General features: G+C 41.9%; 1 protein-coding gene and 1 long non-coding RNA gene across 2 annotated transcripts in view; one reads left to right on the top strand and one right to left on the bottom strand.

Moving 5' to 3' along the window:
- MDFI (MyoD family inhibitor) overlaps nucleotides 1-18,600 on the bottom strand; it is a 34,695-nt gene extending 16,095 nt beyond the window's left edge. The window contains exons 1-2 of the mRNA XM_077481364.1: nucleotides 18,440-18,600; nucleotides 6,570-6,694 (exon numbers count right to left, since the gene is read on the bottom strand). Of these exons, the coding sequence (XP_077337490.1) occupies nucleotides 6,570-6,627 (58 nt within the window). The 5' untranslated portion in view covers nucleotides 6,628-6,694; nucleotides 18,440-18,600. The remainder of the gene's footprint in view (nucleotides 1-6,569; nucleotides 6,695-18,439) is intronic.
- Nucleotides 1-26,713, top strand: part of LOC143982534 (uncharacterized) — a 95,495-nt gene that overhangs the window by 44,422 nt on the left and 24,360 nt on the right. The window contains exon 2 of the long non-coding RNA XR_013274478.1: nucleotides 12,037-12,192. This is a non-coding gene — a long non-coding RNA (uncharacterized LOC143982534). The remainder of the gene's footprint in view (nucleotides 1-12,036; nucleotides 12,193-26,713) is intronic.

Below are 26,713 nucleotides of genomic sequence, written 5' to 3'. Positions count from 1 at the left end.
ATTCTCTCCTCCATTCCTGTTAAAAGACTTGCTTGGCTGACATCCCTTCTGGCTCCAGCTCTTGCTTGCTGTTTTACTACGATCATCTCCGGCTCCCTGACGTTTGGCTTGTCTGACTATCCGTCACGGTTCCTGAACTCTGGCTATGTTTTGACTACGTTTGTTCTTTTTACTTTTATTATTAAACAAGTGTGATTTAACTGTACTTCTGTCTCGGAATGATTTCATGGTTTCTGACAGAACCTCTGGGGTAATCTAGGATGGAAAAGGACCTAGGGGTCCTAGTAGATGATAGGCTCAGCAATGGCATGCAAAGCCAAGCTGCTGCTAACAATGTCATGCTTTAAAAAGGGGATTAACTCCAGGGATAAAGCAATAATTCTCCCATTCTACAAGACTCTGGTCTGGCCGCACCTGGAGTATGCTGTCCAGTTCTGGGCACTAGTCCTCAGGAAGGATGTACTGGAAATGGAGCAAGTGCAAAGAAGAGTAACAAAGCTAATAAAGGGTCTGGAGGACATTAGTTATGAAGAAAGGTTGCGAGAACTGAACTTATTCTCTCTGGAGAAGAGATGCTTGAGAGGGGATATGATTTAAATTTACAAATACCATACTGGTGACCCTGCAATAGGGAAAAAATGTTTTCAAGGAAGGGAGTTTAACAAGACATGTGGCCACTCATTAAAATTAGAAGAAAAGAGGTTTAACCTTAAACTATGTAGAGGGTTCTTTACTGTGAGAGCGGCAAGCATGTGGAATTCCCTTCCACAGGCAGTGGTCTCAGCAGGGGGCATCGATAGATTCAAAAAACTATTTGATAAGCACCTGAACGACTGCAACATACAGGGATATACAATGTAATACTGACATATAATCACACATAGTGAAAAGTAATACTCTCCAATAGCTCACTCCTCCAAGTGAGTATACAATGGGTAGGTAATTTATTAGACCGACTACTATGCAAGCTTCCCAGATCACAAGTGGGCCTTACCCCCCCAGATCTTCTCCATGCTGGTCTACATCTGGAGCCTACCACAGACAGACCTCTTCTCTTCCCACAGCAATCACAAACTTGGGATATATCTAACCTGATTTCTGCACCCCTAGGCAGAGGGGACAGATACTCTGGTGTCTCCCTGGAACTGCAATTTAGCCTATATATTTCCCCCAACATCTCTCATAATGAGATTCCTCCTTAGGCTGTTGAGAGAGAACATGGCAGTCGTAGCCATTCCTCCATATTGACAATGAAGGCCTTGGTTTTTCCTGGACATTCACTTCAGCATACAGAAGCGAATTCCCATCTGAACATACGCAGACTAGGGCTGCAAACATGGCAGCTAAAAGGAGAGGCTGGAGAACCTAGGTTGCTCCAGAGTGATCTCTACTAGGTTAAGTGCTAGAAGACACTCTGCTAACAATATCTATGCCAAAATCTGAAACAAGTTTGAGTTTTTCTAGGCAGTGTGATACTTTGATCCTACTGCACCTCCGATGGCAGCTGTTCTGAACCTCCTCTAGGCCAGATTAGAAATAGGCCTTAATCTATATTCATTGAGGTTGCATGCATCGGTTATATTGGCAATAACAACGTTTAAATGTTACATAGTTACATAGTATGTAAGGTTGAAAAAAGACACAAGTCCATCAAGTCCAACCTGTGTGTGTGCACTTTTACAGTATGTCAATATTACATTGCATATCCCTGTATGTTGTGGTCATTTAGGTGCCTATCTAATCGTTTTTTGAAATTATCTATGCTCCCTGCTGAAACCACTGCTTGTGGAAGAAACTGCTTTTCCTCCAATTTTAGTGAATGGCCGTGAGTCTTTTTAAATGCCCTTTTGCTGAAAAGTTTTATCCCTATTGTGGGGTCACCAGTACGGTATTTTTACTTTGAAATCATATCCCCTCTCAAGCGTCTCTTCTCCAGAGAGAATAAGTTCAGTGCTTGTAATCTTTCCTCATAACTAAGATCCTCCAGTCCCTTTATTCGTTTTGTTTCCCTTCTCTTTACTCTCTACATTTCCAACTCATCCTTCCTGAGGATTGGAGCCCAGAGCTCGACTACATAATCCAGGTGTGGCCAGACCAGAGTCTTGTAGATTGGGAGAATTATTGTTTGGAGTTAATTCCCTTTTTTAATGCATGTCAATATTCTGTTGACTTTGCTTGCAGCAGCTTGGCATTGCATACAGTTGCTGAGCCTATCATCTACTAGGACCCCCAGTACTCACTCAGTGCTGAGCCTATCATCCACTAGGACTCCCAGGTCCTTTTCCATCCTAGATCCCCCCAGAGGTTCTCTGGCTAGGGAGTAGATTTCATGTTTTTGCCACCTAAATGGATTATTTTACATTTTTCTACATTAAACCTCATTTGCCATTTAGTTGCCCAGATCATTTGTTCAGATCTTCTTGCAAGGTTTCCACATCCTGCGGAGAAGCTATTGCCCTGCTTAGCTTAGTATCATCTGCAAATACTGAGATTGAGCTACTTATCCAATCCTCCAGGTCATTTATGAATAAATTAAATAGGATTGGTCTCAGGACAGAACCCTGAGGGACTCCAACTTTCCACAATGGACCATTCCGAGTACTCCCCATTTATCATCAACCTCTAAACGTGTAGCCAGTTTTCAATCCAGGTACTCACCCTTTGGTCGGTTTTCCGACAGACCTTAGGTGGTATAGTAAGCGTTTGTGGGTAACTGTATCAAATGCCCTTGCTAAATCCAGATACACTACATCTATGAGCCTTCCTTCATCTAGATCCTCATAGAAGGTTAATAGATTTGTTTGGCTAGAATTTTTCAGGAATCCATGCTGATTACTGCTAATGATACAGTTTTCATTACTAAAATTGTGTATATATTTCTTTATCACCCCTTCCAAGAGCTTGCATACTATTGATATTAGGCTAACTGGTCTGTAGTCTCCAGGGATATATCTTGGTCCTTTTTTAAAGACTGGTGCTACATTGGTTTTTCTTCAATCAGCTGGTACAATACCAGTAGACTGTTCATAAAAATTAGGAACAACGGTCTGGCAGTTACTTGATGAAGCCACCTGATCCCAGTGATTTATTTATGTTAAGTTATTCAAGTCTGTTTCTGATTTTATTGTCTGTTAACCATGGCGGTGCTTCCTGTGATGTGTCCGATGGCCAAAGATCCTTTAGTTTGCACAATTTTTAATGGCAGTCATGAGGATTCAACCACCAAGAAGAAGAGGTTTTCCCAAGTAAGATCTATCGGTGTTGCTGGATTTCCTGTCAGTTCAACCATTTGCTCCAACAACACAGCATTTCGGGTTGGGACATTACCTACAAAGCAGTATCTGTCTCAATACAGTATCTTCAGCAGAAGTATGTCTGAGATTCAAGCTTAGAGCATCAGAAAAACATATTGCTTTCTGTTCAGAAAGTGTAGAATTGCATCCTGTAGATTATCTTGTACCAAAGGCCCTTCATTTAACAGACATCTGGGCATTACCTAAGTTTCCAGAAGATCACACAGGAAAGCCACACAAATTGGATGTTTTGAGAACCTTAACCACTACAATACAGGGCACTTTCACCCCCTTCCTTCCCAGCCCAATTTTCAGCTTTCATCGCTCTCGCACTTTCAATAACAATTGCGCGGTCATGCTACACTGTACCCAAATGAAATTTTTATCATTTTTGTTCACACAAGTAGAGCTTTATTTTGGTGGTATTTATTCACGACTCCGTTTTTTATTTTTTGCGATTGAAGCGCAAAAAAAGCGGAAATTTGGAAAAAAAACAATATTTTCTTCTTTATATTTTAAAAGAAATCCAATGAAATCAAATTTAGTTGTAAATTTAAGCCAAAATGTATTCTGCTACATGTTTTTGGTAAAAAAAAATCAGTTAATTGTATAATAATTGGTTTGTGTGATCACGGACATATGTACGCAAATGATTATGTACATATGTGTGCAGGTGATCACGTACATATGTGTGCAGATAATCATTGGGATATGTGATTTTTGTGGGACATATGTGGAGGACATGTGCTTTTATTATTTGGGGACATGTCTTTTTATTATTTGGGGACATGTGTGTTTTGGGGACATGTGTGGGGACATGTGTTTTGGGGACATGTGTGGGGACATGAGTGTATTAAATTAGACTAGTGATCAGTGAGTAAAAAGCTGTAAAAAGAGCTCATACTCACTGATCACCAGCCGGCTGCAGTGATCTGCTCTCCTCTCCTCAGCGACGACTTCCGTGTGAGGAGAGGAGAGCCGATTGCCTAGCAACCGGCTGTTTGTTTACATCACATGATGGCTGTGATTAGACACGGCCGTGATGTGATCAGGAGGGCCAATCACAGAGCCCTTCTGCCGATCCGAGATGCGCCGTGTCTGGGTGACACGAGCGCATCGGGATCGCGCCGCTGCGTGGGCACGTGCGCGATCCCCCTCCTTCTGATGGACGTTCCTGAACGTCCAGTCAGAAGGAGGCAGCTCCCACCCGGCCGTATATGTACATTGGACGGGTGGGAAGTGGTTAAAGAAGTATCTGTCATCAAACTGCTCCTTTCAGACCTGATAAACCTTTCATCAATCCAGCTAGAAATGATCAAGGATAGGAGCCTCCTGCCTGGACTCTAGCAGGCTTGGTTGTGCATATAGGGCAAGGGTTTGTGAGCCTCCATCAGCGGTGGCTGTGCACTCTACCAGAGCAGTTGCAGCCAAATAAGCAGCCCATTCGGGAGCATCTCTGGAACCCACCTGTAGAGAGGTATCATGGTCATCCTTAGTCTTCTGTCCCTTACTAATTAAAAAATTGATTTGGCAAGCAGAACCCACTCTGGCAGCTAGGAAAATTGAAAATGGTATCAAATTTAGTTGTAAATTTAAGCCAAAATGTATTCTGCTACCTGTTTTTGGTAAAAAAAAATCAGTTAATTGTATAATAATTGGTTTGTGTGATCACGGACATATGTACGCAAATGATTATGTACATATGTGTGCAGGTGATCACGTACATATGTGTGCAGATAATCATTGGGATATGTGATTTTAGTGGGACATATGTGGGGGACATGTGCTTTTATTATTTGGGGACATGTCTTTTTATTATTTGGGGACATGTGTGTTTTGGGGACATGTGTGGGGACATGTGTTTTGGGGACATGTGTGGGGACATGAGTGTATTAAATTAGACTAGTGATCAGTGAGTAAAAAGCTGTAAAAAGAGCTCATACTCACTGATCACCAGCCGGCTGCAGTGATCTGCTCTCCTCTCCTCAGCGACGACTTCCGTGTGAGGAGAGGAGAGCCGATTGCCTAGCAACCGGCTGTTTGTTTACATCGCATGATGGCTGTGATTAGACACGGCCGTGATGTGATCAGGAGGGCCAATCACAGAGCCCTTCTGCCGATCCGAGATGCGCCGTGTCTGGGTGACATGAGCGCATCGGGATCGCGCCGCTGCGTGGGCACACGCGCGATCCCCCTCCTTCTGATGGACGTTCCTGAACGTCCAGTCAGAAGGAGGCAGCTCCCACCCGGCCGTATATGTACATTGGACGGGTGGGAAGTGGTTAAAGAAGTATCTGTCATCAAACTGCTCCTTTCAGACCTGATAAACCTTTCATCAATCCAGCTAGAAATGATCAAGGATAGGAGCCTCCTGCCTGGACTCTAGCAGGCTTGGTTGTGCATATAGGGCAAGGGTTTGTGAGCCTCCATCAGCGGTGGCTGTGCACTCTACCAGAGCAGTTGCAGCCAAATAAGCAGCCCATTCGGGAGCATCTCTGGAACCCACCTGTAGAGAGGTATCATGGTCATCCTTAGTCTTCTGTCCCTTGCTAATTAAAAAATTGATTTGGCAAGCAGAACCCACTCTGGCAGCTAGGAAAATTGAAAATGGTATCAAATACTTAATACTTAATACTTCATTTTCCTTTCCTGATGCCAAACCACGACAACATACGGGCCTAGCCTGTACGTTTTCGGTATGTGGCTTGTTACAAAGAATGATGGTGGAGGCTAAATACCTCTTTATTTATGCTATTCACTATAGCTCTATCACTAGTATGCTGCCATGGTTTGGCACCAGGATTAAGGATTAAGCTCCTTTGAAGAAGCACAAAGAAACATGGAATGTTGAGGACCATACACTCAGTGATCTGAATGAAATGTAATGCAGCAGATGGAAGACACATCATGCCCTCTTCCCCTTGAAATCAGAAGATTTTCAGCAATGCCATCAGCACAGAACTTCTGGAAACCAGTGGGACCCAGGTATACCCATCTACTGTTCAGAGAAGTCTGGCACAAAGCGGTCTTCATGGAAGAATTACAGCCAAAAAGGCATACCTCCAAGTAGAAACAAGACTGAGTGACTCAACTATGTAAAAAAATAAAAAGGAACCAGGGTATAGAAAAATTGCTTTTTTTTCCCTTTTAATGAGACCACTGCAGGGACATTTTCCAGAGAGGGATACTGTTAGCACCACTCAATTTTGTACCCAGGGAGTGAAATGGGGACAAAGTTTGGCATCTTTGCCCTGGACACCAGATGATCACACTTACCTGACTCCATTCTTGCTGTGCAGGTATGTTTAGGAGGCAAATATGTCTCCAGGGACATCTGTGAAATGTGTGCTTACTTCAACAGTTGGTGAACTGTGTTATAATCCTTCCTGGACTTCTGTTTCCTGATTAAAAAAAAAAAGATGGCGTGAAGCAAAAAAAATAAAATGAATAAACACATCACATAGGAATTTAAAGTGGTATTGGCCCCAAAAGAAACTTAAAGTGGCATTGAAGACCAAAAGCAAACATTTATTATATTGCAGCTTTTAGGTGTGATGGCTGCATTCTTTTTAAAGCTTTCTTTCTTCTATTCCATCTGGTTATCTGGTGAGTATGTCTATAATTTTTCAAAAGAACAAGCTCTCCAGCAGAATGTATCAGGTGCAGAGCTGGGACAGACTATTTAACATTGACAGGGGGGCTTACAACCAGATTACCAAATAGGCAGAGTAGGAACCTGCCTATGGACCCCATACCCTTAAATAGCCCTATGACAATGGATCTATAGAATATTGATTTAATCTTGAAAGAAAATTACAATGATCGTTTACATTAAAGACTCTTAAAGGCTCATATTAAAAGCTCCAGTTTGTAAAAAATGGTGCAACCTACTTACTGTATATGTAAATGTAGAGTAGTGATGGTCATCTCCATCTAGTAGCTGATGTGCATATTACTCAATATTATTTGAGTTCAATGTTATTCCACTAAGGCAAATGCATGAAAACCTCCAGAAACCTGTGAGGGGGGGGGGGGGGGGGCAAGGTTTTTACTGCCTAGTGGCTTACAGAGCGTTTACTCTGGCATGGCTTACCATGATCAGCTTTTATTTATTTATGTAAAACCTTTATCCCAAAAAGGAACAAAACTGTTTGCTGTAACCGATTATAAAGTATGAGCTGGAGTTTGGCTTCAATTTGTTAGTGTTTCTAAATCTGCTAGTCCAGTCAGAGCACTCTGAGTACTAATGACCCTAAGAAGGCGAGAGACTGCAAAAGAAAAGGAAGATAGCTTAAAGCCCCGTACACACAAGAGGGATTAAGTCTGACAGACCTCCAAAGGAGTTCCGACGGAGTTCCGACGGAGTTCTGGCGGACTTTTCGACCGAACGGACTTGACCACACACCATCACACCACGTACGACTGGACGTATGACGTACGACTGGATTCGATGTAGGAAGTTCATAGACAGTAGCCAATAGCTGCCCTAGCGTCGGTTTTAGTCCGTCGGAGTAGCACACACACGAGCGAATTTTTCGAAGGGGACCGGGTCCGGCGGAGTTCCGTCGGGAAAATTTGAAGCATGCTTCATTTCTAAAGTCCGTCAGACTTTTGCGAAGCTAAAGTCCGTTGCAGCCCACACACGATCGGATAGTCTGACGGACTCGGTCTGACGGACTTTGGATGTTGAAAAGTCCGCTCGTGTGTACGGGGCTTAAGAGTGCTGCGTATTGTGTGCTGCTTTCACATGACTGCTGTAGTTCATCCAGTTTGTGATTGACAAAGTAATGTCGAGTGATCCCAGATAGTATACACAACAAAAGTTCCTTGAGCACTATAAACTGTCAGCCAGCCGTCTGTGTAGATGTATGTATCCCGGAAAATATAAATTATGCTAAAGCCTAGTGCAGCCACCAACCACTGGAAAAGGTGGATAGCAAAAACACTGAAACAAAGAAGCAGCGCTCTATGGGTCCAGTATAAAGACTTGCAAACCTTTAGCCAAGTAAAAAGTTCATTTATTTGATGCACTCTTAAGAAAAAGAAAAACAACTGTCAATGATAAAAAATATGAAGTGATTTGCGGAGGCAATAATAAAAAAAAATCATCATTGTAGATATAATGTGAAAAAATAATAAACACGATACCACTATGACATCCAGGTGAAGAAGGGTAAACCACCTGAGTGGAGAATCCAAAGTCACAGTTGTAAGCACGATGGCTGATCGCGAGTGTCAAACCCGATGTGCAGCGGGAGGTGTATTATAGTATCCGAGACTTTGACAAGGCGCAGGCACGCAAAACATGTAAGCCACAGTCGCCATGGTAACCTAGAGCTTGTGGTCCACCCTGACACATCGACACCCTGGTTTCTTCCTCTTCCGATGCAATGTCCACATCATCTTAAGTGCCCAGCCTCAGCCAGCTTGGTCAACTTCTCTGGTACCATTCCCCAGCGGTGGATACTATAATTCAAAATAATAATACTAATAATACTAAATGATTTTTTCATATTATATCTACAATGACTATTTGTTTTTATGATTGCCTAAGAAAGAAAAGATTTTCTAATGGCACATACACAGGAGCGGAATGTCCAACGCAAACAGTCAGATGGAAGCTTTTCATCGTATATTCCGTGTGTATGCCTCATCTCACTTTTTACGTCAAAAATTCTGACGGACCTAGAAATAGAACATGTTATAAATATTTCCAACGGAACCAATTCATATTAGGAAAACCGTTAGTCTGTATGCTGTTCTGACGTACCAAAAATGATGCATGCTCTGAAGCAAGTATGAGACGGAAGTGCTTGGTGTGGTAAAACTAGCGTTCGCATTGGAGCTAGCACATTCCTCGTGCTGCTAATTCTATGATCTTTTAATGTATTTTTCTTCTTTATAATGCTAGAAGAATTAAGTGGTTTTGCTGCTCATATTCACACAGAGTTCTCACAAACTGATTTATTCATTATTTATCCTCATCTCATGAATAATATTCTATTTTTTAAAAGCCTGATCTCCATAATAATGTTTACAATAATTTTTTATACTTATCTTTTATCATTTTTTTATTTCATCAAGATTTTTTTTTTTTATGATTACTTAAAAATAATTTTCTAGTGATCTCCATATAATTAGATTTTTTGGAGTGTCAAGTTACCACAATAACATTATTATTTTATATTTTTTATTAACCTCAAGGAGGTTGTTGTCCCTTGTTATATGACATTGTCTTTTTTAAATGTACCTGCCTACTCACAGACAAATTGTCCTTTTTGAATAAAAACACATAGGAAAGTATTTTGTAAAAATAAAATATCCATTTATACTGGGTAACAAAATAAAGAGGAAGTCAACTCTAGAGAAACTTTTGGAATTTGCTAAGCATTTTGGCCCCCAGGGCACACATCAACAAGTCTGTGGAAACGAAAATTGGAAGCTTGAGGAGTCCATATAATAGGGAGCACAATCTGATCCAGGAATCCCAGAGATCAGGCCCAGCAGCAGATGACATATCTGTCCCCAGGCTGTGGTACTACATCAGACTGTGTCTTCTGTTAGACCAGACTGAACCCAGGCCATCACTTTCTTCTCTTCCCTGCAGACTTTCCACCACGCTTCCCTCCACTCTTCCCTGCAGCCTTCATTGGAGGCTGTGGCTCTGGTGGTGGTGCTCATATATGTGGTTGTTCTCAGCTGGCCCCTCAACCCCTTCTGTAGGGCATCATAAAAAGTTCCCTCACAGAGGAGGCATTGGCCCTTCCCCAATTCCAGCAACCTGGTGAATAGATAGCAGCCATAGGCCTCTTCAGCATTGGGGGGCTCCTGAGGAAATCGTTGGCCTTCCTAATGAGGCCCAGTGCTGCCTCCTCCGTCGTTGTCCCCTTCCTGGGCCTTTTGGTGGTAAGGCAGAGAGGAGGCACCTGGATTGGGTGAGGCTCCTACTGGGCCCAGCCACCTCCTAGCTGACACTGGGCCCAGCCACCTCCTGGCTGACACTGGGCATGGCCTCCTCCTGGCTGCCACTGAGCACGGCCTCCTCCTGGCTGCCACTGGGAACAGCCTCCTCCTGGCTGATGCTTTCCAGACCCTCCTCCTGGCTGAGCTCATCCTGTGTATAAAAAAGGGACATAGTTATAGATTTTGCTTCATCAATCACACACAATTTTCAGCTCATGACTTGCAAATTGAATGTTAATAAATAGAAAAGTCTATCATTCTGACCCCAGCATTTTTCAAGCTGGTCCCAAACATTTTTTGCCACAACTGTCTAGTGATATGTATACATAATTTGGATAAAATCATTGATTTGTAATCAATTCAAACATCTATTTAACATCATTAATATTAGGTCAATAAATATGTCAAAAAATAATATACCTGGCTCCAGCTGGGTGCATCCACTTCTTCCAGGATGGAAGGCCCAGGTTGTTCCTCATCAGCCTCTGCTGGGGTTGAGGGAACGGTGGAGGGAAGGCTGCAGGGAAGGGTCGAAAGAGATTCCCTGGCTTCAGTCTGGTCTTCCAGAAACCACAGTTTGTTGAAGTACCACAACCTGGGGACATAAACATTCTCTGCTGATGCTCCTGATCGGAGTGATTTCTGGATCTTATTATGCCCCTTCTTATACATGTTCCTCAAGATCCCAATTGTGATGGGCCAAGTTCAGATTTTACCTTTGTTTAGGATGCTCGCCACTTCCGTTCGTCCTTTCTCCACACATAGATCGGACGTACGACAAATGCGTGTTAGCTTGATATAGACTGAGCATGCGTGAAACTCCGCCCGCATCCCCTGCCCCTGACGTTCTTTCTTGAAGATTCCTCGCCCCGTCTCTTTCGTCGCAGTGGGAGAGGAGCATGGTGGAGACATACCAGGTGACTACTACTAGTAGTAACGAGGAGGAAAGCCCAGAGGCCGAATGTCCTTTGAGGAGATGGTCCACATATTGAGGAGGGACGACTATGATGCTAAAAATGGGCCGTACCCAAACCCCAATATGCATAAGGCAAAAATAGGGAATCAGGAAAGTGGTGAAGAGTCTGCGTCACAAATTTGGGATACAATGATCAAAGGAGCAATTAAGAAAACGCTGGCCAAACCTAAAATTAAGGGAGCCAGATCAGTACAGAAGGATAAAGGAAGTGCTTCAAAAAAGTAACTTGTCGTGTGTTCCTATTATGATTATTAACTTGCATGCTGCTCCATGTGCTTTTCTTTACTATTGTACAGTTTTAAATGGCTACTTTCATGTCCGTGGGCACAGTAATCATTTGTCGGAAACATTGTTTGTTTGCAAATAAACACAATGTTTTTAGCTGATACAGGGTTAAATACATTTTGGTCATGCCAATTTGTCTTAAAAGAAGTTTAGGACATTGTTGTCTGGATGTCTTTGAAACTAGAATGAATTGCAAACTTTATTCAGTCGAGTTTAAGGAGAGGGCACTCAGCAGCTGTTTACACATCTGGACTCAGGAGCACTAGTGTGGGACACCAGAGCACATTTTTTAGGGTGACTCACACAAGTGCTCCAGTGGATATTTGGGGTGTCTCCATCTGTGAAACTTGTCCAAAAAAGGTAAGTATTCCAGCTTGGTTAAAAGGGAATTTATCATGTCGTCAACTTGGAATTCTGCCCAAACGGAAAATTGTACACCACTTCCAAGCAATGTTTCATATTCCTATTTCTGGACTCAAATATCTGTGTGCTAAGTATACCTTTGTTTCATTCTCATAGAGGAGAAAAGACTCGGAGGACACCACTCAGAGGACACCACTCAGAGGACACCAGGGACCCCCCAAATCACCAAGATTGTGAAATCAGCCCAAGCTCCCCCTGAGGATCTGGAGGAAGGAGAGGTGGAGGAAGTGGGCGAGATGGTCACCCAAACAGGTGAGTGTCTGACATCAAAGCTTCAGGAAATCTTTGTTTCACTGCATATTTCTAAATACATGTTTTTTTTGGTGATGTGCTGGTTGTGGAACAGGAAGCTGAACCTTTCACTAGGGCCAGCACCCAAAGGCTCATCCATGACTTCATGCTGTGGAATGGGGAAATTTACAATATTCAAAATAAACTGAATGTTATGGAACAACAAATGAAGAACATGATAGATGTGTTGGGGAGAATATACATTTATTGAAAATCACATCTATTTTCAGATTTGTTGGACTCAACAAACAATTATTATTTTTTTTTTACATTTTAAAAGCCAAATTTTGAAGATGCACATGGTGTGTCAACATGTGTTATCTGCCATCAGGGGATCTCAATGTACGCGTTTTGTGGGTGCAACCCCTTTCTCGTACCTCGTAGGTGAGTAGGTGAGATGAAGGGGTTGCACCCCCAAAACACGTCCATTGATCCCCCATGATAGGAGATGGCACATGTTGACATTACCCATTTGGACTCCCAATTTGTGTGCATCTTCCAAATTTGGCTTTTACAGGGGTGACAACACCCCATCTGATGAATGCAATATCAAGACATTTTTGACACTATAATGTCTGATATAGCCTTCAGTTTTTATACGTTGAACTTTGTAAGATCCAGAGTTGTGTATGTTATGTTTTAAAACATGCCTGTTTGTAAAAAAAAAAAAATATTGAGAAAAAATATATATATTTTTTAAAAACCTCTAAATGCACATGTGAATGTGCACAGAGTAAAAATATTGAGAAACAACAATGTGTGGCTTCTTCTTCCAATGCTCAATAATAGTTTTGTAAGTAATTTTAATTTAGGTGGGTCCTTCTAAATCACTCTATCTAAGGGGCTTGCCTCCTGCTGATCATAAATGCTAAGGGACACTACACTGACCACTAAAGTAAGGGGTCACTTCTCCACTGACCACCAATGTAAGGAGCCAATACAATTTTTTTAAGCATTATAATTTTTACTGAAGATTACCATGTAAAACATAAAAAAACAATAAGGGGACACGGTAGAAAAAAAGTAGGACCTAATGTCCACATATAAAACAAAAATATTGACACCCAGTGGTATGTGACATGTTATGTGAATAAGACCAGAAAAACCTCCTTAAAGCCAAGCAATACTCACCTCAGGTCCAGCAATGCAGCGCCCTCAAGCTACCCGCCTGGCCGCTGACATCTTCCTTTGTCATTGGCTGGGTGGGGATGACGTCACTCCCACACATGCATGGTTGTTCAGTCAGATTCAGCAGATTCATTTTATTTGATTATTATTACTGAAAATAATGTTGTGGTCTAGTTCAGGTGGATGTAAAAAGTGATCTGTTCTGGATGTGACATTCACTAATAACACATTTTTTATTTACTTATATATCTACAACTTACTGATCACACGAATGTACCAAATGCTGTAAATAAAATAATTTTTAGCAGGGGTTCCCTGAGACATGAAAATTATATCAAGGGCACCTTGGGGGGGGGAGTCCCGGCCAGCCGAGTGTCTCATGTAACATTGTTGGATCTAAAGGGTGCATCAAATGCAGCCACTATGCAGCATCAAATGCAGACTCACTGTGTCTCATCGAATGCAGCCTCACTGTGTCCTATCAAATGCAGGCCTGGGCCTCACACTAACCTTACAGGCAGCTCCGCTTGTGCCCTGCATTCCATGGAGCTGCCAACGTCACTTCCGGGTTTCCTGTAAAAGGGAACCCAGAAGTAACCTCTTCACTTGAACAAAGTAGCTCCCGCTCATAGCAATACTATGGGTGGAACCTGCTCGGCACTTTGGATTACGCCTCAGAGCAGATCAAAAGCCTGCAAAGGAATCTCGTGATTGCATTGACGTGGCGCTTCCCATAGTGCACTGTGTCCGGCGTCGGAACACAGTGCACTTAAAGAACATTTTTTTCTATTTTTAGGGCGTATGGGTGAACAGTGTAAATTACGGCTGTAGTTGTGGTGCTTGGGTGCTGCAGCGTACTTTTGCCCATAGACATACATTACAAAAAATCATCATACACAACTATATGTGCACAGGCATGTTTTTTCAAAACGTAAAATTTTATATATTAAAAAAATAAAAAAATACACATGCACAAGTAAACTCATACAGCAAAGCAGCCCTTGCTGCTCATATTTAGCATTGCCTGTGTGTGTGACAGTCACTGTGTATAAAAATCTCCTCCTTGATTACTACTGTTTGCCCTTAAACCAAAAATGGAATAAAACTAGTACAATGCGTGTAGCCAGGTTGAACTATAATCAATCCCTTTCTCCAGAGCTCTTTATTTACATTGGTTTTTCTCCCTGCTCTACCTTTCACCCACATAATCCCTTTTTATATACAGCAAACAGCGAAGCTGATTGGTCTCTGGTCCTACCTGCACACACTGTCCTCTGTCTATCCCCGAATAGGAGCTGTACACTCACTCTGCTTCCTAGTCTGTGTTACGTGGTGTGCACAACATCAATCCCAGCATGCTCCGCTCCTCTCCTGCCTCATCCTCACTTGAAGAATGCAGCTCCCGAACAAACTTGAACAAAGCTGCTTGGCGCTTTGGATTGTGTCACAAAGCAGGTCAAACAGTCTGCAAATGAAGTGCCTTGTCTGCAATCTCGTGATTGCCTTGATGTGGCGCTTCCCATAGTGCACTGTGCCTGGCGCCCGAACACAGTGCACTTAAAGACCATTTAAAAAAAAAAATTTAAAGGGACCTTTTTAAAAAAAAAAAAAAAGTACTTTTTTTGGGACTGCTGGGGGGGCAGCACCCATCCATTTAATTGAATCCGTCCATTTTAGATGAGCAATACATATTATAGCTTGTGGTCTGGCATCCTTGTATCAATGTAATGTGTCTCTGGCATTGCTGGTTCCTGCTTTAGTTGAAATCTTTTCCTCTGATCCCCTTCTCCCTCCACCACTTTAATGTTCCAGTGCAGCAGGGGTTAACAGCCATGGGACCTGTCATATACACTCTTCAAGAGTGCTAACTATGTCATTGTTCATTGCATTTCTTAACTTTTAAGTTATTTTACAGTAAATAGCAGCTAGTACATAGAAACAAGTAAAGTGATTGGGCACATCTAATTTACTCTTCTCTGATCTGGTGTTCTCCAGATGTTCCTATGGTTCTTTTAAGGAACCATGTTCCACCAATCACTGTGAAAAGCAAGTACCAAGGCAAGAGCAATTATCTTTTTTCTCTTTGTATACTTTCCTTCCCACCATTTGACTCATATAGACTTCCAAACTGGGTTCTAAGATACCCTGTAATTAGTATGCCTTTTTAAAGCTCCTCTCTAGCACGCTATAGAAAAGTTAATTTTCCTTTGGTGGCTTATCTTCAGTTGACGTATGTACATTAATGATACTAATTTTATAAAGTGTACTTCTTATTCTGGTTTTACATATACTGGAAGAGACCAGCACAAATCCAATGTCTTATCCTTTTATGAGTCACTCCCTCACTTTTCTCATCAAAGCCTTCCTTTATAGTCTTTTGCTTCTCTTTCCTTAATAATGCATTTTCTGCCTGCTGCAAAATACCCCCATCATCATGTCATTAGCAAAAGCAAGTAACTCTTTTGTCTCCTTATATATACTTTCTTTTCCAACATTTTAATAATATAGACTTCCAACCTGGGCATTGAGATCCTCTATTATTATTATTATTTTTCAATCTTGCCTTTTAAAAGCTTTTCTACAGCATTCTATACTGATATTTTATTAGTTATTTTTCCTAGTGCTTGTTTTAAATTGGAGTATGTACATTAATGATACTAATCCCTTACATAGTTTCTTAGTTATAAAGTTGAAAAAAAGATTCATCCTATTTAATCTATATGTGTGTATGTCTATGTGTGATTTTATTCCCATAACACTATATAGTCTGCTTTTTGAAGAACACGGCTAAAAGTTTTTTGAAGTTGTCAACATACTCAGATAGTACCACTTCCTAGGGGAGAGAGTTCAACATTTCTACTGCTCTAAGAGTAAAGAATACGTATGTATGTTCTTACATGTATTTCAAGAATGATTTGATGGTGAATAGGAGGGATGACATTCCCAATGGGGCAGGGGAGGAGGTGGAGTCCCTGTGGCTGAAGCTTCAAGGGGAAAAAACAAATTGAAAATGAATAGTGGGTGTATGCTACACCCCACCTAGCTTGAAGGATGAAGAGGAGACCGATCTCCTACCTTATAAATGGTAGAAAGGCAGGGCAATGTTATTATCATGGGGGATTTCAATTATCCAGATACTGACTAGGCAAAAGGAACTAATGGAAAGTAATCTAAGGCTTGCCATTTCTTGCAGGACAATTTTATGTGTCAGTTGGTGAAGGCCCCAACTAGAAATAAGGCTCTGCTTGACCTTCTAATTACAAACAACACAGAGCTGTTTGCCGACATGGAGGTAAGAGTAACTTAGGAAATCGTGATCACAGGGTTATTATGTTCACTGTAAACCATAAGAAAAGGAGACACAAGGGTAAGATAAGAGTTTTAAATTTTAATAGAGCCAACTTTACCAAACTGCACTCCATACTTCACAACATGAAATGGGAGGATATTCTAGACACAAATACCACAGGAAAAGTGGGAGTGTTTTAAGAACATATTAATTAATAGCAGTGTATTCCAAAGGGCAACAAATATAGAAGAACTAAAGTCAAACTAAATCAGAGTGTAAAAAAGGCTGATTAAAAAGAAAAAAACTCCAGAGGGGTCACCATCAACATTCCAACACTACAAGGAATGCAATAAGAAAATCATGGCAGTGAAAATCGACTATGAGAAGCACATAGTAGAGGACAATAAAAATAATCTCAATTTCTTTTGTTTTAAAAAAAAAAAAAAGGCAAAGTGGAAGCATATTGGGCCCTGACTAGGATATCCAGGGGAATTTGCTTATAGGTGACAGGGAGAAGTAAACTGTGTTAAATAAATTCTTCTGTTTGGTTGTTTACGAAGGAAAAAATGGGTATAATAGATGTTCCTGGGAGCTTTGCTGGATGTGCCAATCCCTCATTCTCCCCCCTCCATTGCCCCGCTGCTGAGATCTGTGTAAACAGCAGGCTGTGTGTGCAGCAGCTGCCTCTCACTCTGCGCTTCCCTACTGTGCAGTTTCAGATCAGTTTTGATTGTGATCCCCTGCTCACTCCCTCTCCCCCTCGCAAGCAGCAGAAGAACCAGTAAGGAAAGGCTGGAAGAGGATCATGGGACACTGCCCACTGAAAGTAATGGGGCCTAAATTACAGCCCACGCAAGACCCTACAGAAGAAGGAGGGGAAAATCTGCATTTTCTTAGCCTGTAGAGGACACAGCTTCATTTTGCCATGAGAGAGCCTGTGGAGTGTACATCGCTTTTCAGGGTGCACCATAACTGCAGCATATCAGTAGCCAGTAAGGGATCCAGAGTACCGATAGCCAGAGTCATCTGGGTGCAGAGCAGAGAGTGGAAAAACCGCTGTGAGTGACCAGATGGTAAATGGCAATATCACTAGAGCTGGTGAGCTGCAGCTGTGGGGATTTACTATCTGTTGCTAGAAAAACAGACTGGGCCCTTTAGGAACTGACTAGACATGAGTGATTTATTTTGTTACAAATTGAAATTCCGATGAAATGTGCACGATTCAGAGATTCAGATGTACTAGAATCTGTGAATCACAACAGTAGTCAATTTCAAATAATCTGAAATAAATTTTAGCAAAAACAACAAGTTATTAGTTTGTATTCGTTTGTTTCATTCGGATGACATAATGCTATAGTTTGGGCCTTTTGTTAATGTTTGAAGCATCCAAAATAACATAATGACATAATGAATGATCCAAATTGATTCAGATCCAGTAGTTTTTATTCTAGTGAGCATAGCGTGAATATTCTAATTCGATTATTTTCTGTATTGGGGTTGAACTTGAGATATCAGTCATTTATTTTGTATGTGTGCTGCCCAGTAAAGTCAGTTGAGAATAAGAAAATTAATGTAATGCAATAACATATTGAATGAGTGTGTATTCATTCAGATTCATTCATTTTATTCAGATGAAAGTGGTGCGATAGTCTTTGACTCTTGGATAATCAGCCAATTATTTTTACATTAATATTTTTCATTAATATAAAAAATGCAATACACATGAAATGGAAATACGGTATATTGCATTAAATACAGTAAGGTATACAAGTGAAATAAGATGATTCCTACTTATTATGTTTGGATTGTATGAGGTGGATCCATCAGAATCTCCAAATCATACCAAAATGAATGAATCCGAAAATAATTTTGCTCCATTCGTTAGTTTCGGATGCATACAACTTCAGGTGATATTGTCATTCCATTGTGTGTTCTTTGTGTGTTGGACTAGCAGGGATATAGCCAATCTTCTGAAATAACAAAAGAATATTAGAACTTCCAAAACTATGAATTGATTCGAAACAATGAATATACAAAACAAATATAAAAATGTAATTCTGAAAACAAATTATTCTAACATAATGATTATTACAAAATGAATTTTTTTACTTAACAAATGAAACCAAAACAAAAAGGACATTTTTCATCATGCATATATCAACTGACCATACCGCCATCTACTAGCCTTATTTGATGTCTGCAGGTGTGACTGGGACTATATTCATATGCACCAACTGTATAATTGGGCCCCAAAAGTAGCCACTAAACCCACATCATAAAAAAACTATCAATAAATACTGTATTATATGCTGTTCTATATACTATATACTCTATATGTTCTATATACTATATACTATATACTCAGTAATATAAGATTTTTTTTTCTGCATTCTGCAAAAAAACTGGTTAATCCTTCTGCTCTCTATCTCCATCTTCTGTCCTCAGTTTAGCTAGGGATTTTGCAGCTGTTGCAGCAAATCTGCAATTTTCAGTGAGTTTCTATGCTGAGCATCTCCTCCCTAACACATCTAAGCTGGGTCATTTTACAGCTGTAGATAGATTAGGAAAAAGGTACTTAGATGTTTTTTTTTTTCAAATATAAAATTTTATTGAAATTTACAAAGAAAAAGAGTACAAAAAGGTACAGTACAACAGTGGTCAAATTCGACAGTCTAACAGATATATAGGTCTTCAATAGGGGCTCGCATTTAGTCTCCAGGAAGGATAGCATATCATATGTCAAAAAAAAGAAGAAGGAGGTGGTAGCTCAATGTATAAAACATACTATATGGCCCTAAAACCAGTACATACCATCTATGCAAATATACTTAATATTGCTATAATTACCCAGTCGGGCTACCAACTACTCTCAGCCCTTAGCAGAACTGGAGGGAAAGGATGGCCTCACAGCAACTGAAAATAAAACCATTAGTTAAAGAAATAGGGGGGGGGGGGGTGAAACATGCAGAAAGTAGAGAAGAAATGGGGGGGGGGGGGTATTTGTTCAACACAAGTGCAATGGACATAACAAGGGCATCGCCTCCTAATTGGTCTGCTTCGGCACGACCCTCGAGAATTCAGTAAGGTCTGTCATTCATCAGAAAAAATTAACATATTCCATAATAACCAGGTTTTGGAATGTTTGTCTTGTTTGTGTTGGGCTGTGAGCACTAGATCTTCCAATGTTTTAATGTCTTCTAATTTGCACAACCACAACCCCACTGAGGGAGGCACATTTTGCTTCCATGTAGCTGGAATACAAGACTTTGCGGCATTGAGCAAATGTCCAACCACGACATCTTGTACGACCGCGCCGGGATTGCGGTGGTGTGTATCAGAAAGAACGCAGGGTCTTTCGGAATTATGTGATCTGTAAACTTCTGAATGATTGTTGTAGTAATGGGCAAGTCCAGAAGATATGGAGAAGTGTCCCTTTCCCCATCTGGCACCTCCAGCACTTATTTGAAGTATGGGGAAATAAACTATGTAGCAACTGAGGTATATAATGCCACCTAGTTAGAATCTTATAATTCGTCTCCTGAATTTTTGTGCAAATAGACGACTTCAGGGAGAATTTAAGAATGTTTTGTTTTTGTATGGTTGTGAAAGTACATTGTAGGTAATTTTCCCATTTCTGCAGTTACAGCAGATCTGGTTGCTCCGCTGGGGTGTTGAGCAAGGTAAATGCATTGGAGAGTACCTGGGATAATGTACCTTCGTTCCTACAATAGACTTCTAGGGTTGTCAGGTCACGTTTAAAATGTGCAGGGTCTGGTATTGAGTGGATGAAATGGTGCAGTCGGATCGCTTTCAAGAATGATAGCTGAAAATCCCCATTATCACTCGTCAATGATTGGAACGAGGCCCAATGATCCCAATCTACGTAATGTAGTGCGCAATCTTTAACTTCTGTCCATAGTGTTTCATGTTCCAAGTGGTCTAGTCCTGGTGTGAACGCCGGGTTGCCTAAAATGGGGAATAGAGGGAACTGTTTTGAGGTCAGGGAGGTGGTCTTTATTACTATCGAGCTCACATATAGCATGGCGCCTACTGCAGGGTGTCTAGTCATGTCTGTGGGGAGTCAATCATAGCACCAGATTGCCCCCTTTAGCGGGATACCTGTGTGGGTGCGTTCTACTTGAACCCATAGTTTGGTTTGTTCATGTCTATTCCAGTCGATGATCCTCCCTAGATGTACCGCTTGGTAGTATTGTTTCACATCGGGGAGGGCCAGACCTCTGTAATTTTTTTGGTATCATCAGGTAACGTCAGCCTAGTCAAGGTTTTGTTTGTAACCAAATAAATTTTATGAACATTGAGGGTATTTTTTTAAAATATAGGGAAAGTATCCTAATTGGTAGCGCTTGGAACAAATACATACATTTCGGGAGAATGCACATTTTAATGATTTTAATGAGATTGCAACTTCCGAACCAGGAGTGCAGCCCTTTTGCTTTGGATTGGTGGGAAATTCAAATGTGTGTTTCAGGTCTCTAGGTATATTAGTTCCTAATGCCGAATACACACGATTGGCATTCCGGACAGAAAAAGACCGATGAGAGCTTTTCATCGGAAAATGCGACCGTGTGTATGCTTCATCGGAATTTAGCTATCCGAATTTCCACCAGCCAAAAATTTATAGCATGTTCTCAATTTTCCCGACGGAAAAACTTTCTATCGGAAATTCCGACATGCCAAAAATCACGCATGCTCAGATTCAACCACGAGACAGAAGCTATTGGCTACTGGCTATTGAACTTCCTTTTTCTAGTCACATCATACGTGTTGGGACGTGTTGTACCCTAAAGGAGCCCACAATCCAAAGTCCCCATTCATATACTAAGGCCAATTTTGGACAGAAGCCAATTAACCTATCTGCATGTCTTTGGAGTGTGGGACGAAACCAGAGTACCCAGAGGAAACCCACGCAGGCACAGGGAGAACATGCAAACAACAGGCAGGTAGTGTCATGGTTGGGATTCGAACCAGCAACCCTTTTTACTGTTAGGTGAGAGTGCTAACCACTACACCACTGGGCAGGAGAAGGAAGTTGGGAGTGTGATAGGGAGGGCCTGGAACAGGTTCAATAGTTTGGGGAGGATATCCATCTTAAGTACATTTATATGTCCAAGCCATGGTAATTTGAGGTGGTGCCACGAGTCTTGGGAGCGTCGTATTTTAGCCAGTATAGGGCTGAAGGTTAGGGAGTAATTGCTAGGAATCTCGTCCCCAGATATTTGATTGATTTAGTTTGCTAATGAAAGGGGAAGTTTTGTTGAATAAGTGAAAGGGTGTGGGTGGGTAGGGATAAGTTTAGGGCTTCTGTTTTATTCATGTTCAATTTAAAATTACTGTGGGAGCCGAACCAATCTAGTTCATGGAGAAAGGAGGGGATGTTGATGTGCGGCTGTGTTACATAGAGCAATAAGTTGTCGGCATACAGGTAAAGCTTACAGTGGGCTGAGGGTGTGTGGATACCATTTATGGATTTGTTACTATGTCTTGCCTGGGCTAAATGTTTTATGGTGATGGTGAAGAGTAAGTGGAACAGTGGGCAGCCTTGTCTGGTTTCGTTGTTGATCAGGAATGTCGCTGAGTATTCACCGTTCACTGTAACTTTCGCTGATGGGTTGGAATAGAGGGACATGATTTTTGCTAGGAGTCTGGGACCTAACCCTATCTGCTGAAGTGTTAGTTTGAGAAACGGCCAACTGACCCTGTCAAATGCTTTTTTTCTGCATCACATGCTAACAGGCATGCAAGGATGTGTTTACGTGGTGCGTAGATGATCAAATGGAGAGTTTTTGTGGTGTTGTCTCTGGCCTTATGGCCCCTATACCTACGTGATCCCTTTTTGACAAGTATTCCTGTTTCTTTACTTTTTGTATATTGTCCGTTTATCTACATTTTTGATTAAAATGTATGTAGTAATTTATGTTGTGTAAAAATTCTGAAATCCATACTTACCATGTATTTATGTACTCTGTTTTCTTTTTTAACTTTTAAGAGTGTTTTTATTCGCGCCCCAGAAGAAGCGTTTATCTAACAACGCGAAACATGTCGGGCAAGTTATGTGGATGCTACATCAGCTCATCACTATAGCGGTCACATACGATAATTTATATACATCTTTGGGTGATAAGATCTCCTGTATATATATTTTGAATGATATTATTTGATCTGTGATGTAATGCTGAGGTAGTTCCTTATATGTGTGGATACAGTTTCCTGTGTCAAAACTTTTAACTATCCTATTATGTATGTTTTTTTATATTTCGAATAAATTTATATAAAAAACAAAAAATTACTACTTTCTATACTCTCGAATTTACCTGGTGCCTTTAAAATCCCAAAGTCCCTATTTTTCCCTTATTTTAAAATACCTGGTCACTGTGTATTAGGTCAGATATATGGGGCCAAGACGGTTCGCAATTATTTTGGAGAACAATTTGAGGTCTACGTAAGTAGGGAGATGGGTCTGTAATTGCCACAAATGGCTTGGTCCTTTCCTGGTTTGGGGATGACCACTATCTGGGCATGTAATATATGGGAGCATAAGGGGTGGGAGTCATCTATTTCCTCAAAGGATCATGCCATGGATGAGGCAAATGTCTTATAAAAGCGTGTTGTGTAGCCGTCCGGTCCTCTTACTGTTTTTGAGGTTTTTAATCACAAGTAAATATTCAGATGTGGAGATGGGAGTTACAAGGTCCTCTATAACAGCAGAAGGAATTGTGGGAGGGCTGTTTCTAGGATGTATGTCGACATGTCGGTGTCTTCTGCTCTGGGGGGTGTGTGGGGTCTTGAGGTGGGAGGTAGGTTCTATAGTGAGGAGTAGTAGCTCCAGAACTCAGAGACTATTTCTGAGTTCTTATATAATTTATGGTTAGGGTGTGCCAGTATATGTGGAATGGTCTGACTATGTTTAGGGTGGAGTATTTGTGCCAGGTGTTTGCCACATTTATTAGCCTGGGTGTAATGTAAGTGTCTGGGCCACCAAAGAGCGTTCTGTTGTGAGGCAAAGTAGGTCCCGCTGCGTGTTAGATAGTTCTACCAGTGTTTTAGGGTCAATAATGCATTTGTGAGTTGCCTCAAGTGAGGCAATGAGGGCAAACAGATGCTTAATGTTCCGCAGTGCGGGCCTTTTTTAACCGAGAGCCACGTTGTATGAATATTCCCCTCAGAACACACTTTACTGTTTTCCGCTTGTTCATGTGTGAGGTCTCGTCTGTGACATGGGTGTGTGTAAAGTCCTTAATTGCCACAGAGATCACCATCGAGCAAGCTTGGTCAGTCAATAGGTTGTCGTTTAAGCACCATGTGCGACGTGTGGGGTCAGGGTAGTCTGCCTAATGTGAGGTGTATTGAGGCATGGTCCAACCAAAGTGTAATCCCTATAAGGCATTCCGGTCAAGTCAAGCAGTGATTGGGATAGTAGGATGTAATCTATTCTGCTGTATGACCAGTGTGCCAAGGAGAAAAATGTGTAGTCTCTACCAGAAAAATTAAGTATTCTCCAAGTATTAACCGAGGGCAGGGTGGTGAGTATTGAGTGTATTTTGGTTAGGGTGGAAGGTGTTATGTGGGACTTACCGGTAGAGGAGTACAGTCTCTGCACCAATGGGGTGTCCAGGTCACCACCTAGTATCAGGTTAATGGTTGCCAATGCTTCTAGGCATGCTGCTACGGAGGACAGAAATGTTAGTTGATCCCGGTTAGGGAGAGAAATGTTAGCTAACGTAAAAAAAATTTTTTTTTCAAAAATATATAGTGCCCTGAAGGGTCAATCTGAGTCTAGTATTTCTGGGGTGAAGGAGTTGTGAAATGCTATTGATACACCCTTCAATTTAGCAGTTGGGTTTGTACTGTGATACCAGGTGGTGAAGTGTTTATTTGGGAGAGAAAGTATGGAATCTGATCAAAAGTCAGTTTCTTGGATGAAGAGTATCTGGGTGTGGGCTCTGTGGAAGTGGGATATTAATTGTCTGCGTTTCTCTGGGGTGTTGAATCGTCCGCAATTAAGTGAGGAAATTTGAAGGGCTAAGGTGGATGCCATGGGTTAGTGAGTGTGTGATGAAGGGCCATGAGAGGGAGATGGCTATTGCATATCGCGTTAGCTGTAGTGTATCAGGTGAGGGGGGATAAGGAGAAGGGGGGAAATCGGAAAGGAGAGAGAGAGGGTGCAAAGAGCGGAAAAGGAAAAGATTTTCCCAACGCTGATGGTGTAGACCCGTAATTGGGGCTATCTTTCTGATGAGACAGGGAAATTAGAAAACATTGTAGAGTTATCCAAACTGTCTGTAGTCTGAGGTTTGTTCTCTCAGAGGAGAGGGAACAGTGCCCTTCAGTGACCATGGGGGGGGGGGGGGGGGGAACAACCACGGCCTCTGGAGAAGCACTAACTAAATCTAACATTGAGAACGGAATCAATAAAGACCCTGTGATTCCTAAGGTGGGGAACGTAGAGGCAGGGTAATGTAAATATTACCCTGCTCTGGCCAACGGGTAATGTAAACAGATGAAACAAAACGTATACGTCAACATATATTTCTAAGGAGACCCCCCAGTGCCCCCAAAGAGGCCCAAAGGGGGTGTCCCGGGCGGAATAGGGTGGATGGCCCTTATCAGGAGGGTCTCTCTTGTCCACTCGTATGAGAGCAGATAATAAGTCATAATGAGGTAAAATAAGTTTGAACATAACAGTTTAAAAAATGTACAGTTGCTATCTGGGTCCAGTGCAGTGCTGCATCAGACATATTGGTTGTCTCGGCAGCACACTTGGCACATTCCAGGGGACCCTGTCTAACTGAGGTCAGGCAACCATAGGTGAGTTGCTAACACAAACACACAGGGGCCTGGGGTCAGGAGAAAGTAAGGAGGCAGTCCCACCAGCCGTGGGCTAAGTATGAAGTTCAGCCAGCTGGGGATTTGGAGGTGGTGGAACAGGAGCGCTTCTGTTTTGTGAAGGTAGTATTTCCAGTTGAGATTGGCAGGCTAGGTGTCGCTGCTTGTAGGGGCCAGTCAGGGATGCGGATTTGGGGGAGACCGAAGATCCCCAAGAAATTAGCTAGGTCCCCCAGTGTGCGAAAGGTTGCTTTCTTGCCTTCGTGGGAGGCCGTGAGCTGGAAGGGGAGTCCCCATCGGTATTTGATCTTTTTTGATTGCAGAGCATCTGTGACCGGTTTAAGTGCCTTTCTCATCAGCAAGGTTTGTTTGGATAAATCTGTGAGCAGCATGACTGGAGTGTCATTGAATAAAATAGTGTCCTGCATGCGTGCTGCTTGCATGATATCAGCTTTAACCTTAAAGTGGATACTGCAAACGACATCCCTCAGGTATGCCGTGTTTGGATTGCGGGGACCTAATGATCTGTGAACGGGATTGATTTTGAAAGGGTTGTCTTTAGGTTCAGCCATAATTTGATTAAATATTGCTTACACTGCTGTGTGTAAGTCCTTTGATTCGATCTTTTCTGGGAGACCACGGATCCGTATATTATTATGTCTGCTCCTGTTCTCTTGGTCATTAAGATCATAGAACAATTGCTATATTTGTACAGTGTGCTCATGGAGGATCTCCTCATGCTCTGTGAGTTTTGCAACTGAGCTCTCCACAGTGTGTTCTATATCTTCTATTAGGTGGCCAATGTCTCTGCGCAGGTCAGTCAGCTTGTATGATCTTTCCAGTCTGCTTATGTATGATTCAATGTCATTTTTTGTGGGGAGTGCTTTGATATAAGCCTCCATGTGCCATCCATCCCTGGAGCTGTGAGAGGGGGCTGAGGGGCTATCAGAGTGTTGGGAGCCATGTTCTGAGCCCTGTGGGGGAATGCTGCGTCTGTGGCGGAGTACCTGAGAGGCACCATGTGCTGTGGCTACAGGTGTCGTTGCCAACTTGGAAACAGGGGCTGCCTTGCTGTTCAGGCCAATTTTCTGCAGGAATTTGCTGATTTCTCCCATTTTCTGTGCTCCGGTGGGACGGGGAGCTGTGCTGGAGTCTCACCTGTTCATTAGGCTCAGTGTGTGCTGAGGATGCCACCGGATTGCGTTTGTTTAACCAGTTGCC

The sequence above is a fragment of the Lithobates pipiens genome, unplaced genomic scaffold (genome assembly GCF_037356315.1).
Source record: "Lithobates pipiens isolate NorthernLeopardFrog02 unplaced genomic scaffold, aLitPip1_a1.2 Scaffold_16, whole genome shotgun sequence".
In the NCBI taxonomy this organism is placed as follows: Eukaryota; Metazoa; Chordata; class Amphibia; order Anura; family Ranidae; genus Lithobates; species Lithobates pipiens.
This window is presented reverse-complemented; position numbering and strand designations above follow the sequence as displayed.